The sequence below is a fragment of the Dipodomys spectabilis genome, unplaced genomic scaffold (assembly GCF_019054845.1).
Source record: "Dipodomys spectabilis isolate Male_0828 unplaced genomic scaffold, ASM1905484v1 ptg000045l, whole genome shotgun sequence".
NCBI lineage: Eukaryota > Metazoa > Chordata > Mammalia > Rodentia > Heteromyidae > Dipodomys > Dipodomys spectabilis.
Genome location: NW_024870722.1, coordinates 6,189,573 through 6,202,964, shown reverse-complemented (window position 1 = coordinate 6,202,964; position 13,392 = coordinate 6,189,573). Strand labels below are relative to the sequence as shown.

General features: G+C 41.3%; 1 protein-coding gene across 3 annotated transcripts in view; it reads right to left on the bottom strand.

The window, feature by feature from the left end:
* Rnf144b (ring finger protein 144B) overlaps positions 1–13,392 on the bottom strand; it is a 151,723-nt gene that overhangs the window by 55,627 nt on the left and 82,704 nt on the right. For all 3 annotated transcript variants that reach the window (XM_042678559.1, XM_042678560.1, XM_042678558.1), the window contains exon 2: positions 6,109–6,309. In XM_042678559.1, coding sequence (XP_042534493.1) covers positions 6,109–6,309 — 201 coding nt within the window. The remainder of the gene's footprint in view (positions 1–6,108; positions 6,310–13,392) is intronic.

Sequence of the window (13,392 nt, the reverse complement as noted above, 5' to 3'; positions counted from 1 at the left end):
CAGCCATTGGGACCCCCACTTAGGAGGCAAACCAAGGAGTTAAGCCTCCTTCCAATTCTAGCACTATGTCAAAGTCCTTAGGCCTTTACAGTACGGTTTTCTGCTGCTGTTCTCTCCTTTCTTGCCACATTTCACTACTTGCTTTGAATAAGTGAGTGGTGAGCACTGGGTGTGGATGAGACCGTGGGTGTGAAGTAGCCAACACCTCCCTGAGTCATCACTAACCCATTTCCCATGCAGTAATTTGCTCTTACCCTTTAGATGCTACCTGATCTGCAAGCAGCTCTGTTGTCAGTGGAAAAATATAGCAGTTGACAGACATTTTAAACCAGTGACTTCACTGATAAGTGCAAGTCATCCTAGTATTATTATTATTACTTTTAACGGCTATAAACAGTGAGTATATTAGGGTAATTTTTTAAAGACAAAAATAAATTCACTTATTGTTGACCACCCAAAGCAAAGCATAAAGCTAACCTTGCAGGTAGTATATTGCAGACAAAATACAGAATAGTGTGTTCTTGCGTTCTGTGGGGTTTTTGTTGTTGCTGTTGTCATTCTTTGTGTTTTGTTTTGTGCTGGTACCATGACTGGAACTCAGAACCTGTCACTCTGACTTAGCTTTTTTGCTCAAGGTTGATACTTTATCACTTGAGCCACAGCTCCACTTCTGGCTTTTTGGTTGGTTAATTAGAGGTAAGAATATCTTGAATTTGTCTGCCCAGGCTGACTTCAAACTCGAATCCTCAGTTCTCAGCCTCCTAAGAAGCTAGGATCATGGGTGTGAGCCTCTGGTACCTTGTCAATTAGTGTTTTGAGCAGGCAAAATTTCCTTCTGCCCATCTAATAAGATCAGAATATGAAGGAAACTGGAGAGATAGAGAATGTCAGAGCTAAAGGAAATACTGACGGTCACATGACCAGAAGAGAGGGACAGAAAAAAGCTCTGTGACATTTGCCTGGAAGAGGAGGCCTCGTTATTTCTTGCAGATCCAGAGTTCTCCATGAAAGGTACTTAAAGTGACACTATACTAACACATCATGGCAACAAATAATTATACTATCATTATTATTATTATTACTATGCTTGGGGAAAGTAGCTCTTCCATCAGAAATGTGTTCATTGATTCACTCTTAAACTTTATTACTATCTTTATCCTGACCTGCTTCTGGAACTTTAGTTTCAAAAGGTAGCTGCAAGCCACACTTTGGGTAAACTCAATTCTGTTCCTACTCTTTCTTCTTCCTCATCTTCTCCTTTTCTTCCTTCTTTCCCTTCTCTTCCTCCTCTTCCTCCTCCTCCTCTTCCTCCTCAGCTTTTTCCTCTCTCCCTCTCTTTGACTCCTAATTGCTAGTCTTTGGGTGTGAATTTGAAATAACCTATATATCACTTCTTTACAAAAAGCTAGAAAAAAAAGCCACATCTTCACTTCTTGCTGGTTAATTGAAGATATAAGTCTCATAAACATCCTAGTCTGAGTTGACTTCAAACTGCAATTCTTGTATCTCAGTCTCCTGAGTAGATAGGATTATAGGCTTTCTACAACACTTTTGAATCTTTTTTATTTTTTTATCAGTCATGAGGCCTGAACTCTGGGCCTGGGCTCTATCCCTTGGCTCTTCAGCTCAAGGCTAGAGCTCTGCCACTTGAACCACAGCGCCACTTCTAGCTTTTTCTGCAGATGTGGTGCTGAAGAATCGAACCCAGGGCCTCCTGCATGCAAGGCAAGCACTCTACCACTGAGCTGCCTTCCTAGCCCATTTATTTATTTGTTTGTTTGTTTGTTTGTTTATTTATTTTGGTGTCCAGTCCTGGGGCTTGAACTTAAGGCCTGGGGGCTGTCATGAGCTTCTTTTGCTCAAGGCTAACATTCTACCACTTGAGCCACAGCTCTACTTCTGGTGATAAGAGTCTCAAAGGACTTTCCTGCCTAGGTTGGCTTTAAACTATGATCCTCAGATCTCAGCCTCCTGAGTAGCTAGGATTACAGGTATGAGCCATTGCTGCCCAGCTCTACACCATTTTTGAAAGACGGAAAATGGAACACAGAAAGGAAAGGGAGTCAGAAGGAGAGGAAGGGGAGTTCAGTTTACCATGAACTTAGCACTGAGCTAGATGCTTTCCTAGAATTCTTTTGATGCCTCCCAAAAGAACCTGAGACAGGTATTACTGTCTCTCCATCCTCCATCTTTCAAGCAAAAAATCTCAGTGTTAGAGAAGCTAAAGTTGTCCAAAATCATATACCAGTAAATGGCAAAGCATGAGCATGAGTCTCAGACTTCCTGATTCTATATCTGGGCCTTTAGCACTATATTCGTATGGCAGTGGAAAAATGGTAATAAGGCAGAAAAATGGCATCTCTTTCCCTAGTATAGACATGAGTTAGAACCCAGGAAAGAAGGAATCACTTCCAGTCACCAGCCTGTGTGTGTGTGCACACACACGTACACACTGCACATGTACACATGATGCAGATCTTCCAGAACTGTAAATGCTTCCCAGGCTATCTGTTCACTTTTCTTAAAGGTCACTCAACAGGCCCTAAGGGAAAGAAGGGTTTGGTCTAAAACGTTTTTATATTTCCTCTCACTTTTTAAACATTGGAAAATCTATTTGGCTCAGAGAAATGAATAGTAAAAAGAGTTCTAACTACCTAGAGCCAATAAACGGTAATGGAAAATAAAGGCGAGAATATGGCTGACTTTATTTTCTTTTCACTCTGCACATCCCGTCTTTAATCTGAAAGGCAAATAGGCCATACCCAACATACCACCTTCTTTTCAGGTGAAATTATCTAGGTTATAAAAACAAGCAACAACTGTGTCTTCATTATTCCTTAGTTCACAGCAGACAAATATAGTAGCCAAAATAAATCAGAGGCTAATACTGTCCACAAGCCAGTAAATCCAAAGAATTTTCACAGTCTGACATTCTAGTCTGTAATCAGAAGGTATAGAATTGAAGATAGCAGTTCATTCAAAGCCAGCCTGGGCAGTAAAGTCTATGGTACTCTTATATCCAATTAACTATGGAAAAGCAGGTAGTGGAGCTATGGTTCAAGTGGTAGAATACTAGCTGTGAGCAAAAAAGCTTAGGGACAGCACCCAGGCCCTGAGTTCAAGACCCTAGATCAGCATGTATACACATCCACATAAACATAAACACACACACACACATTACACAAAGTCAATGGCCAAGTTAGATCTCACATCAACGCATTTGGCACTTTCAAAGTATGTTAAACCCATATGTACAGCACCCTGAAGAATCCAACCTAGCACTTTCATTTTACAAATGAGAAATCTGAGGTCCAAAGATCATCTGCCTAACCACAGCTGAGCAGGGCTGAGCTAGAACTGGAACACAGTGGCCATGGAAGCAGAAAGAACTTAAGCTCTCAGCAAAACGGTCAGGGGTGTCAGTAGGGAAGATGGGACAAAGATTTGGTGTTTACAAAGCTTCATTAAATCCATGAATAGACATGGCATAGCACTGAATCTAGCAGGAAGACCAACACTTGCAGATTTCCCCTGGGGTGGAAATGGGGGAATTCTTAGTAAAACCATCTCAGAAACATTACACAGGAGAAATCTTTCCAACCCAATGTTTGTATAAAAAAAAAGTAAGATTATTTTTTCAGTCTTGAAAACACAGAAGTCTTTGGATTGAGTGCAAATTAAATGAAGTCTACAGGTGTTAGACACATTCTAACAGTTTTTCTTAAAAAAAAAAAAAAAAAAAAAAAAAGAGGAGGATGGGGCTGGGAAGGTGGCTCAGTGGTAGAGCGCTTGCCTTGCATGCATGAGGCCCTGGGTTCGATTCCTCAGCACCACATAAGCAAAAAGAAAAAAGCCGGAAGTGGTGCTGTGGCTCAAGTGGTACAGCACTAGCCTTGAGCTGAAGATCTGAGGGACAGCACCCAGGCCCAGAGTTCAGGCCCCACGACTAGACCCCCCCCCCAAAAAAAAAGAGGAGGAAAAAGAAATGGAGAAGAAAGAAGAAGTGGAAGAGGAGGAAAAGGAAAAAAATTAATCTCTAATTTAAAAAAATATATGTTACTCAGGCTCTGGTGGCTCATGCCTGAATCCTAACTACTCAGGAGGCTAAAATCTGAGGATTACTGTTCAAAGCCAGCCCAGGCAGGAAAGTCCATGAAACTCTTATCTCCAATTAACTACCAGAAAACCAGAAGTGGTGCTGCTGAAAGTGGTAGAGTGCTAGCCTTGGACAAAAGAGCTTAAGGACAGCACACAGACCCCACAACAAAGGAAGGAAGGAAGGAAGGAAGGGAGAGAAAGAGAGAAGGAAGAAAGAAAGAAAGAAAGAAAGAAAGAAGGAAGGAAGGAAGAGAAGGAGGAAGGAGGGAGGGAAGAAGGAAGGAAACGAAGGAAGAAAGGAGAGAAAGAGAGAAGGGGAGAAAGAAAAAAGAAAGAAAGAAAAAAAAGAAAGAAAGAGAGGGAGGAGGGAGGAAGGAAGGAAGGAAGGAAGGAAGAAGGAATGAAGAGAGGGAGGAAGGGAGGGAGGGGAGAGGAAGGAAGGAAAGAAGGAAGGGAGGGAGGAAAGGAGGGAGAGAGAGAGAGAGAGAGAGAGAAATTTAAAGTAGCATTTCAGACAAATCTAATTCTTTCAGTTGCAAATTTACAAATACTCATGTAACCATAGACATGCAGCTATTTTGGTAGATCCTAGGTAATAGAAGCCAGGGAAGGTTCATGCTTACAACTACAAAACGTTCCAAAATTGGAAAAGTACCAAAAGATATCAAGCCATTTGACTTTCTGCATTTGAGGCCTCTCTCACGATGAGGACACACGAATCTAGATAACAGAATGATCTCATTACATGAACTCCTACCCTCAAGTCACTGAAGGAGAAATGAGAAGCACTTGTGCTATGTTTAATTAGGAACTTCATAAAATCTATAGAAATAATGATATGTCGGCATGAGCTTCTTGTGAACATGAAATACCTTTGTTTGATACACAGACTTGAATGCTGCATTATGACATCTCATAACAAGAAAACTGACTTCCATATCCTGCTTTTAAACACCAGTCCCCCTCGGAGAAAAATTTCCACCCTGGTTTCCACTAAATGTTGCTTCTGACTCATGTATTTCAAGGATTAGCAAAGGTTAGAAACGTGTCTGAGAAAGATGGAGAAATCATTCTTTCTGAAGGATATTATCAGAAACAAAGTAAGACCAAAGGAAATGGAAGTTGTTCTAGAATGACCAAGCCATTTCCTTGCTATAAAGCAAGAAAGGCAGGCAAGATGAGGAAGGAGTAGCATCTATCTGGCTCCTCCAAGGGGTCTGCTTCTGAATATCATGAAAACTCACCCTACACTCCCGTGGTTCATGCCTGTAATCCTAGAGACACAGGAGGCTGAAATCTGAGGCTCCTAGTTTGTGGCTATCCCAGGTAGACAAATCCAAGAGACAATCTCCAGTGTCTTCAGTAAAATGCCTGAAGCGAATGTTTGGCTCAAATGGTAGAACACCAGCCTTCAGAAAAAAAAAAAATGCTAGGCCAGCGTTTGAGGTACTGAGTTCAACTCCAATACCAGCACAAGAAAGGAAGAGAGAGGGAGGGAGGGAGGGAAGAAATATGACAAAGCAAAAACTTACATATCATGATCTTTGTAGGAGAGGAGCAAGTAGTATATGAGGAAAATGTATGACAAACTGTTTCCCTGATTTCTCTATCACTCAAACTCTCTGGCAACTTCTCCGAGATGACAATTAACTAAAATATGGTGAAGGTTCTCTCTTTTTCTCCCCATCCTCCCACCACCCCCCAACCTTGCCCATGTTACACAAGACCTCTACCAACCTGAATACTCTTTTATTTCTTATAGAGAATAGACTACTTATCCAATCAATTACATTTCATATACACATATCTCATCTGCACATTGTATTTCAGATACCCATTCTATTTATTAAAGAAGAACAGTAAACATTGCATTTCCTATTGCATATCCAGAGCAGGATAATAATAACAAACCTAGGCTTCCCAATAAGCTACAGAAATGGCTCCTGGACTTCTATAATCCCCCCTCCCCCTTTGAACTTGCTCATCATGAAAGCATCCTGGGAGACTTACAGCTGTACAGAAGATACACTGGCATTCTTGGAGTGTAGTCATCTTGTCCACAGACTGTTCACACAGGCAGAGCTTGCAAGTGATGAGGGGGGCCGGAGACAGGTCTCCAGGTGCTGGATTTTCAGCTGTCATGGTGAGATACTGGAACCCAGTATCCGAAGCCATTAGTCTGTCTTCAGCCCTCTTCAGTCTCCTTAGCCCCTACATAAAGATCCAAATCAGGAGGTATTATACCCATTGGTACTACAGGTGTTATTTCCCAAACCCAGTTGGAGAACCAACTGAGCAAATCCTCACCTTCAATGATTTCTCAAAGTACAGCTAATATATTTCTGAGAACCAAAGAATGAGGAGTTTGCTATCTTGGCAAGGTGTTGAGTACTGAAATTTAAGCTGACCTCACTGGGCTGTCCTGATTCATATCACCCAAGCTGTGAGACTTAGAAGGTTGGGGGGAGGTCATGGGAAACGGTCAAGGTTACAATGTTTCATTTGGATGAGATGAAGAGTTTGGGAAATCTACCCTATAGCATGGTTAATTTTCTCACCACACAAAGTGGGGGGGAGGGGGACAGCGAGGCACCCAGTGGTTCATGCCTGTAATCCTAGCTACTCAGGAAGCTGAGATGTAAGGATCACAGTTCAAAGCCAGCCAAGGCAGAGATGTCCCCGTGAGACTTTATCTCCAATTAGCCACTAAAAAACCAGAAGTAGCGCTATGGCTTAAGTGGTAGAATGCTAGCCTTGAGCACAAAGAGGTTCAGAGACAGTGCCCAGGCCCTGACTTCAAGCCCCACAACTTCACGTGTGTATACAATATATCAAAGTATCATATTGCACATCATACCCATAGATCATTTTTTTGTCAATTATACCTTAAGTCTGACAGAGAAAAGAGGGGATTACTACTATAAATAAACATGCCACTTGGGAATTGAACCATTACAACCAATTAAACAGATATTTAAAACAGGGTGTCACTTGAAAAAAGTGGTTAAAGAATTACCAGATGGGTTAGGGGGAGGTTGTCGCTCTCAGTAGCAGAGCACTTGCCTACAATACACAAGATCCTGGAATGAAGCTCCAGCACCACCAAAAGAAAAAAAATAACTATTCCCATAAGATCTAACAATTTTACTTCCAGGTCTATGCTTAAAGTACTGACATCAGAGACTCAAAAAATACCTGGATATCTACATTCCTAACAGCTTTAGTCATAAATAGCCAAAAGGTAAAAATAATCCAACTACTCAACAACAGACAAATATACAAAATATATTGGGCTGGGAAGGTGGCTCAGTGGTAGAGCGCTTGCCTTGCATGCATGAGGCCCTGGGTTCGATTCCTCAGCACCACATAAGCAAAAAGAAAAAAACTGGAAGTGACGCTGTGGCTCAAGTGGTAGAGCACTAGCCTTGAGCTGAAGAATTGAGGGACTGCGCCCAGACCCAGAGTTCAGGCCCCACGACCGGACCCCCCCCCAAAAAAAATACAAAATATAGTATTTACCTACAATAAACTATTAGACAACCCTCAAAAGAAACAAAATAGCTAGGTGCTGGTGGCTCACACTTTTAATCCTAGTAACTCATAATGCTGAGAACTGAAAGTTCTCAAGTTAGCTCAAGTAGACAAGTCTGAGACTCTTATCTCCAATTAATCAGCAAGAAAACAAAAATAAAGTTATGGCTTAAGTGGGTGGTAAAGCACCAGCCTTGAGTGGAAAAGCCAAGCAATCCAGAGTTTAAGTTCCCATACCAGCACAAAAAGAGGAAGGGAGGGAGGGAAGGAGGAAGGAGAGGAAGGGAAGGAAAGGAAGGAAAGAAGGAAGGAAGGAAGGAAGGAAGGAAGGAAGGAAGGAAGGAAGGAAGGAAGGAAGGAAGGAAGGGAGGGAGGGAGGGAGGGAGCAAAGAAGGAAATATAGGAGGGAGGGAGGAAAGGGGAGGGAAGGAGAGGGATGGGAGAGAAGGGGAGGGGAGGGGAAGGAAGAGGAGAAGGAGGGGGAGGGGAAGGGAGGGAAGGGAAGGGAAAGGAAGGGAAGGGAAGGGAAATTCTGATATCAACTATAATAGATGAATCTTGAGAAGACATTATGCTAACTAAAAAGCCAGACTGAAAATAGAAAATACTATGATTCCATTTACTGGAGGTACCTAGACTTGAAAAGAGATTAAAAGAAGACCAGAGACTACCAGAAGAATGGAGAGGGGGACTTTAAGAGTTACTCTTTGATGACCACAGAGTACACCACTTAGGATGATGAAAGTTCTGGAAATGGACAGTGGTGAAGGTTGCACAGTGCTGCGAATGTATTTGATGCTGCCAAATCATACAGCCAAAATGGGTGAAATCGGAGTTTTATGCTATGTATAGTTTATCCAGTTTTAAAGAGTATCACAGTGTGCACTGTGTACCTTCACACATATTGCTTCATTTAAACTTTTGCAACCATAAAAATTGTTTTCTTTATTTTATAGATTCATTGAGATGCTGATAAATTAAGTCATCTGCCAATGCTCCCAGAGCTGGGATGTGTCACAACACAACATAAATCTATCTTTTGGCCAAGCCCAGGACCTCATGTCTTACAACTGGGCCTGCCCCCCAAGTGTATACTACAAGGAGAGGTGAGGTTGGGGGAAGAGAGGAAAAAGATGAAGCCCTTGACTGCAGCTATCACTGAGGTGCATAAATAAAATTTGTCTCTCTACGTAAGAGATCTTTATATAGAAATAGTGGTGGAGATGGGAGGGCAGGGATGGGAGGGGAAAAACAAAGGAGAAGGCAACAATGCTTGATAAGAAATGTACTCATTACCTTGCTCATGTAATTGTAACCCCTCTGTACTATATTTTCACAATAAAAAACTTATTAATAAAAAAATAAAATGAGAAAAATGGAAAAAAATGCAACCAGATGTTTCAATGAGTTTGCTTCTAATTTAAGATCTTTATCTTTCGAAGCGGTGAAAATAATCTTCCAGCATACATTTATTTTATATCATACCAAGAAAGTCATGCTCTGATTAAAGAAAAAATCAAATACGTGTCTTTAACATCCATTTTCCTGCATGAGCAACAGTTAAGTTTCTGTCTCTTTATCCATCTTCCTACTTTAACTGTCATTCCTAGGATCAACCCTTACTAAAACTTTTTTAAAAGAGAGAACCATGGATTCCTACTATTGTCAAAAAAATGTGGCCAATTCTATTCAGTTTTGGCATTGAAGTAATTATAAATATCTCTCCCCTATGAGAACAAATCCCATTTTTGGCAAAAAGAAATTGTATAGTAATAGTTGCTACCTAGCTGTACCATTGTCTCAAGACAGTCAAGTGTTGCTTGACAATTAATAGAGACACATCCTAAGAAGTGTGTCACTGGGTGATTTTGTTGTGTGAGCATTATACAGTGTACTTACTACAAACCTGGATGGAAGAGACTACCACAACCTAATAAATATATATATATATATAAAATGTATGTATGTATACATATATATACATATATACTATAGTCCATACATACATACATATATTCTATTTATATATGGTATATATAGCAATACGTATGATTAATGTGTATTATATATGTGTATATATACAATACATAACAATTTATTTGTATCGCAGAATAACAGAATTGTGTTGGATAGTGAATGGTTTAACATTAGTGCACTCTACACTAACATTGAAAAGCAAAGCAAACACATAAGCTATTCCCGTGGTCACTTACCCTCATCATCAGTCATTAGGTGCTGCACATACTGGCACATACTATACTCAAAGGTCACTGACAATACTGAAGGACTGATTATACTGGCATCACACAAACAAGAGTAATATACTGACTGACAACATATGACAGCTTTGATACCCCTAGGTAGCAGGAAATGTCCAGGTTCGTTGTAATATTATGGACTACTAACCTATGTGTAATCCCTCATAGATCAAAAACATCAGAATGATGTTCTTGATCGGTACAAAAAGTACAAAAAAAAAAAAAAAAAGCAGGGAGGAAACAAACTGGATTCCATAGAGCAAAAAAATAACTGACATAATCTTTGCTTGTCAACTTGCTGACGTCAGTTACTAGCATTTAAGATGCTTCCTATTTTCTCCAAGTAATAACAGAAGACTTGACTCAAAATCAAACGGGAAGCTAACCAATGATTAGCTTTCAATATGGAAGACATGGACGTATTTCTTAGCAAAAGTCCAACGAGATGCAAGATATCATGTGCTTATTCCACCCACTACTGAAAAGCTATAATCCAAGAGCAAATTAAAGGTTCAACATGCACACCAGGTTTAGGATGTTGAGATGTAAGACTTCTCTTTAGACCCATTTTGTTTACAAAAATGAAAAGAACTGCAAGCTTCCCCACAAGTGGCACTTGTGATTCAGGGAGACAGGAAAGAAGCCGTGGATTTCAATGAGCAATACACAGTGACTCCTCAAGAAGTACCTCCATTTCTCTGTGATGGGAGCACCAATGTTCTCAAGTGAGGCCTTTTAGCCATTTTCAAGCAATGCATTCAAAAAATAAGAGGCTTTATCAAACTGATTCTGTGTAAGAAATACTATAGTAGATGGGGGGAGGGGGGCAGTTCAAAGTTAATAGACTCTGGCCAGTTCCCCTCCATTCCCTCTCAGCCTCTCAGACACCATCACAGAGCTCAAGGCTACATGGTACATGGCTGGGTATCCAGCCCTTTGGGTTTCTACTTTGGGCAAAGTAAACAATGAGTGTTTAAAAAAAAATGACATACAGCAGACATGTAATAGAAGAAGGAAGAAAGGAGGAGAGAGGAGAAAAAAGGGAGGAAGAGGATGAAGGGACCAATTTTAGGAGGAGAACAACTAGTCATAGAGCTAGGCTTAATAAGAGGCTGAGAACAGGATAGCAGTTCAGGGCTAACCTGGGCAAAATGGAAACAAGACCCCATATCAACCAATCCAATAAGGGAGGTATGGTGGCATGTATCTGTAATCCCACCTACCTAGGAGATAGAAGGATTATAGCCAAGGCTGGTCTAAGCAAAAATGCCAGGCCTTATGCAAAAAAATGATTAAAGCCAAAATGGCAATGGCTCAAGTGCTAGAGTGCCCACCTAACAGGTACAAAGCACTGAGCTTGAACCTCAGTACTACCAAAAAAAAAAAAAGTATCTAACAGAAATCTTTTTGCCATGGTTCATCAAAAATCAAGCTTTCGGTAAACAGGAAAATCATGAGGTCCTGTCATGAATTTCCCCTACTTGATATGCTGGGAATTGCTCCAAAGTTTCCTAGTATTTCTTCATGAACGTTCAAAGATTCAACAGTCTCTCCACCTGAAGCCACCAATAGCAGAACTTTGCCCTTCCACCCCAGCCATCTAATAAAGGGCCTAAAGCTCAGAAGGGTCTCCCAGGGACTGAGGCCACACCCTCGGCTAGCTTCTCACAGACCACAGACCACACCTTCGGGTATTCAGGCAAGTCAGGCCATTCCCCTCCAGGTTTCAAGGCAAATCTTCCTTCCAGAGAGACTCCAATCTCACTGGTTTACACACCTACTTGACTTGTTTTGCCTCATACCTCACATTTTTCTTTTGAAATGTAAGATTTAAAAAAAAAAAAGGACTTGAATTATCCACCCTACCACTCCATTTTAAAAGGTAACAAGTCTAATTACTTTTACAGTTATTACAGTTGCAACGGTACCTCTCATTGGGTGTCTAGAACCCTGGGGAAAAAAGAATTTTGGCATACAGAGGCATGTTAGGAAAAAGAGAAATCTGGCAGCTGCCTTGGGGTTTCATCTCTCTAAGGCTGGTGGCCTGTTTTACTTGCCTACATAGACCCAGATGTAGCTGGGCTATGTGACTGGAAGGAAGGAAAGCTACTGGAAACACTCTGATTTTCCACCAAATTCCCAGGCAAGGAAAACCCGCCCTTCTATCTGCTTCAAGAGTCTGATAGGAAAGAAGAGGAAAGTGATTTTTCCCTGTGTGCTTTATATAGAATTGCCAAAGAAAGGAATATTTCGACACTCCACTAACAAGCCCAGGATGGATAAGAAATTTTCATATGCTGCTGGCAGCCAGAAAAAGGAATCTGTTCCAAAAATGCAGAGACGGAGAGAAACAATGATCGGAGTATTTTTTTAACCACTGGAGCTTATGCCTATTGGATTCTCCAAAAGCAAAACACAAAAGATTATGTAGTTTGAAAAGATAGCGTATTTAGACACTTCTCTAGCTAGTTAGACCTTTTTATAGTATGTTGCAAAAACTTTAAAATTCAGATAAACTAACAAGAGGACTCACCAGAGAGAACAAGGGACATAGAAAGCTAGTAACAGGAATTGGATATTTCTGTTATAACAATGTAAGTAAAAACCCAGCTGATCTATGCCGACGTCTTGATTCTGGATTATGCTGTACAAGCTTGTTACCCAAGAAAAAGTGATTAAAAACAAAAGAAGAGGGGCTGGGAAGGTAGCTCAGTGGTAGAGCGCTTGCCTTGCATGCATGAGGCCCTGGGTTCAATTCCTCAGCACACATAAGCAAAAAAAAAAAAGCCGGAAATGGCGCTGTGGCTCAAGTGGTAGAGAGCTAGCCTTGAGCTGAAGAGCTGAGGGACAGTGTCCAGGCCCAGAGTTCAAGCCCCACGACCGGACCCCCCCAAAAAAAAAAGAAGAAGAAGGAAACATGGATACTTTCAAAATGTTTCTATGCCCTTGCAAAGCACTCTGGGAAGTAGCATCCTATGAAGTAGATGGAATAACAGATTTGTGACTACCTGACTGCAAGAGGGAGCTAGCAGAGAGAAGGGTTTCAGGAAGGGTAGGTGATGGGCAGTTGAGGCTGAACCACTGTTCAGTAATTCCCCAGAAGTCGACACTCTAGTTAGAGTTGAAAGAAGATCCCATGTCAGCCTTATTAAGAAAGCTCTTCCAAGCTAGGTGTGGCAGAGCAGACCCATAAAACCAGCTACTGTGGAGGTATAAGTAGGAGAATCCTGTTCAAGGTTGGCCCAGGCAAAAGCACAAGACCCTATCAAAAATACACTAAAGCAAAAAGGGCTGGGGGCATGGGTTAACATTTGCCTAGCAAGAATGAGGTCCTGAGTTCAATCCCCAGTATCTCCAATAAAATGGAAGGGAAGGAGAGAGAGACAGAGAGAGGGGGGAGAGGGAGGGAGGGAAAGAGAAAGGGAGGAAGGAAGGAAGGAAGGAAGGAAGGAAGGAAGGAAGGGAGGAAGGGAGGATGGGAGGAAGGGAGGAAGGGAGGAAGGGA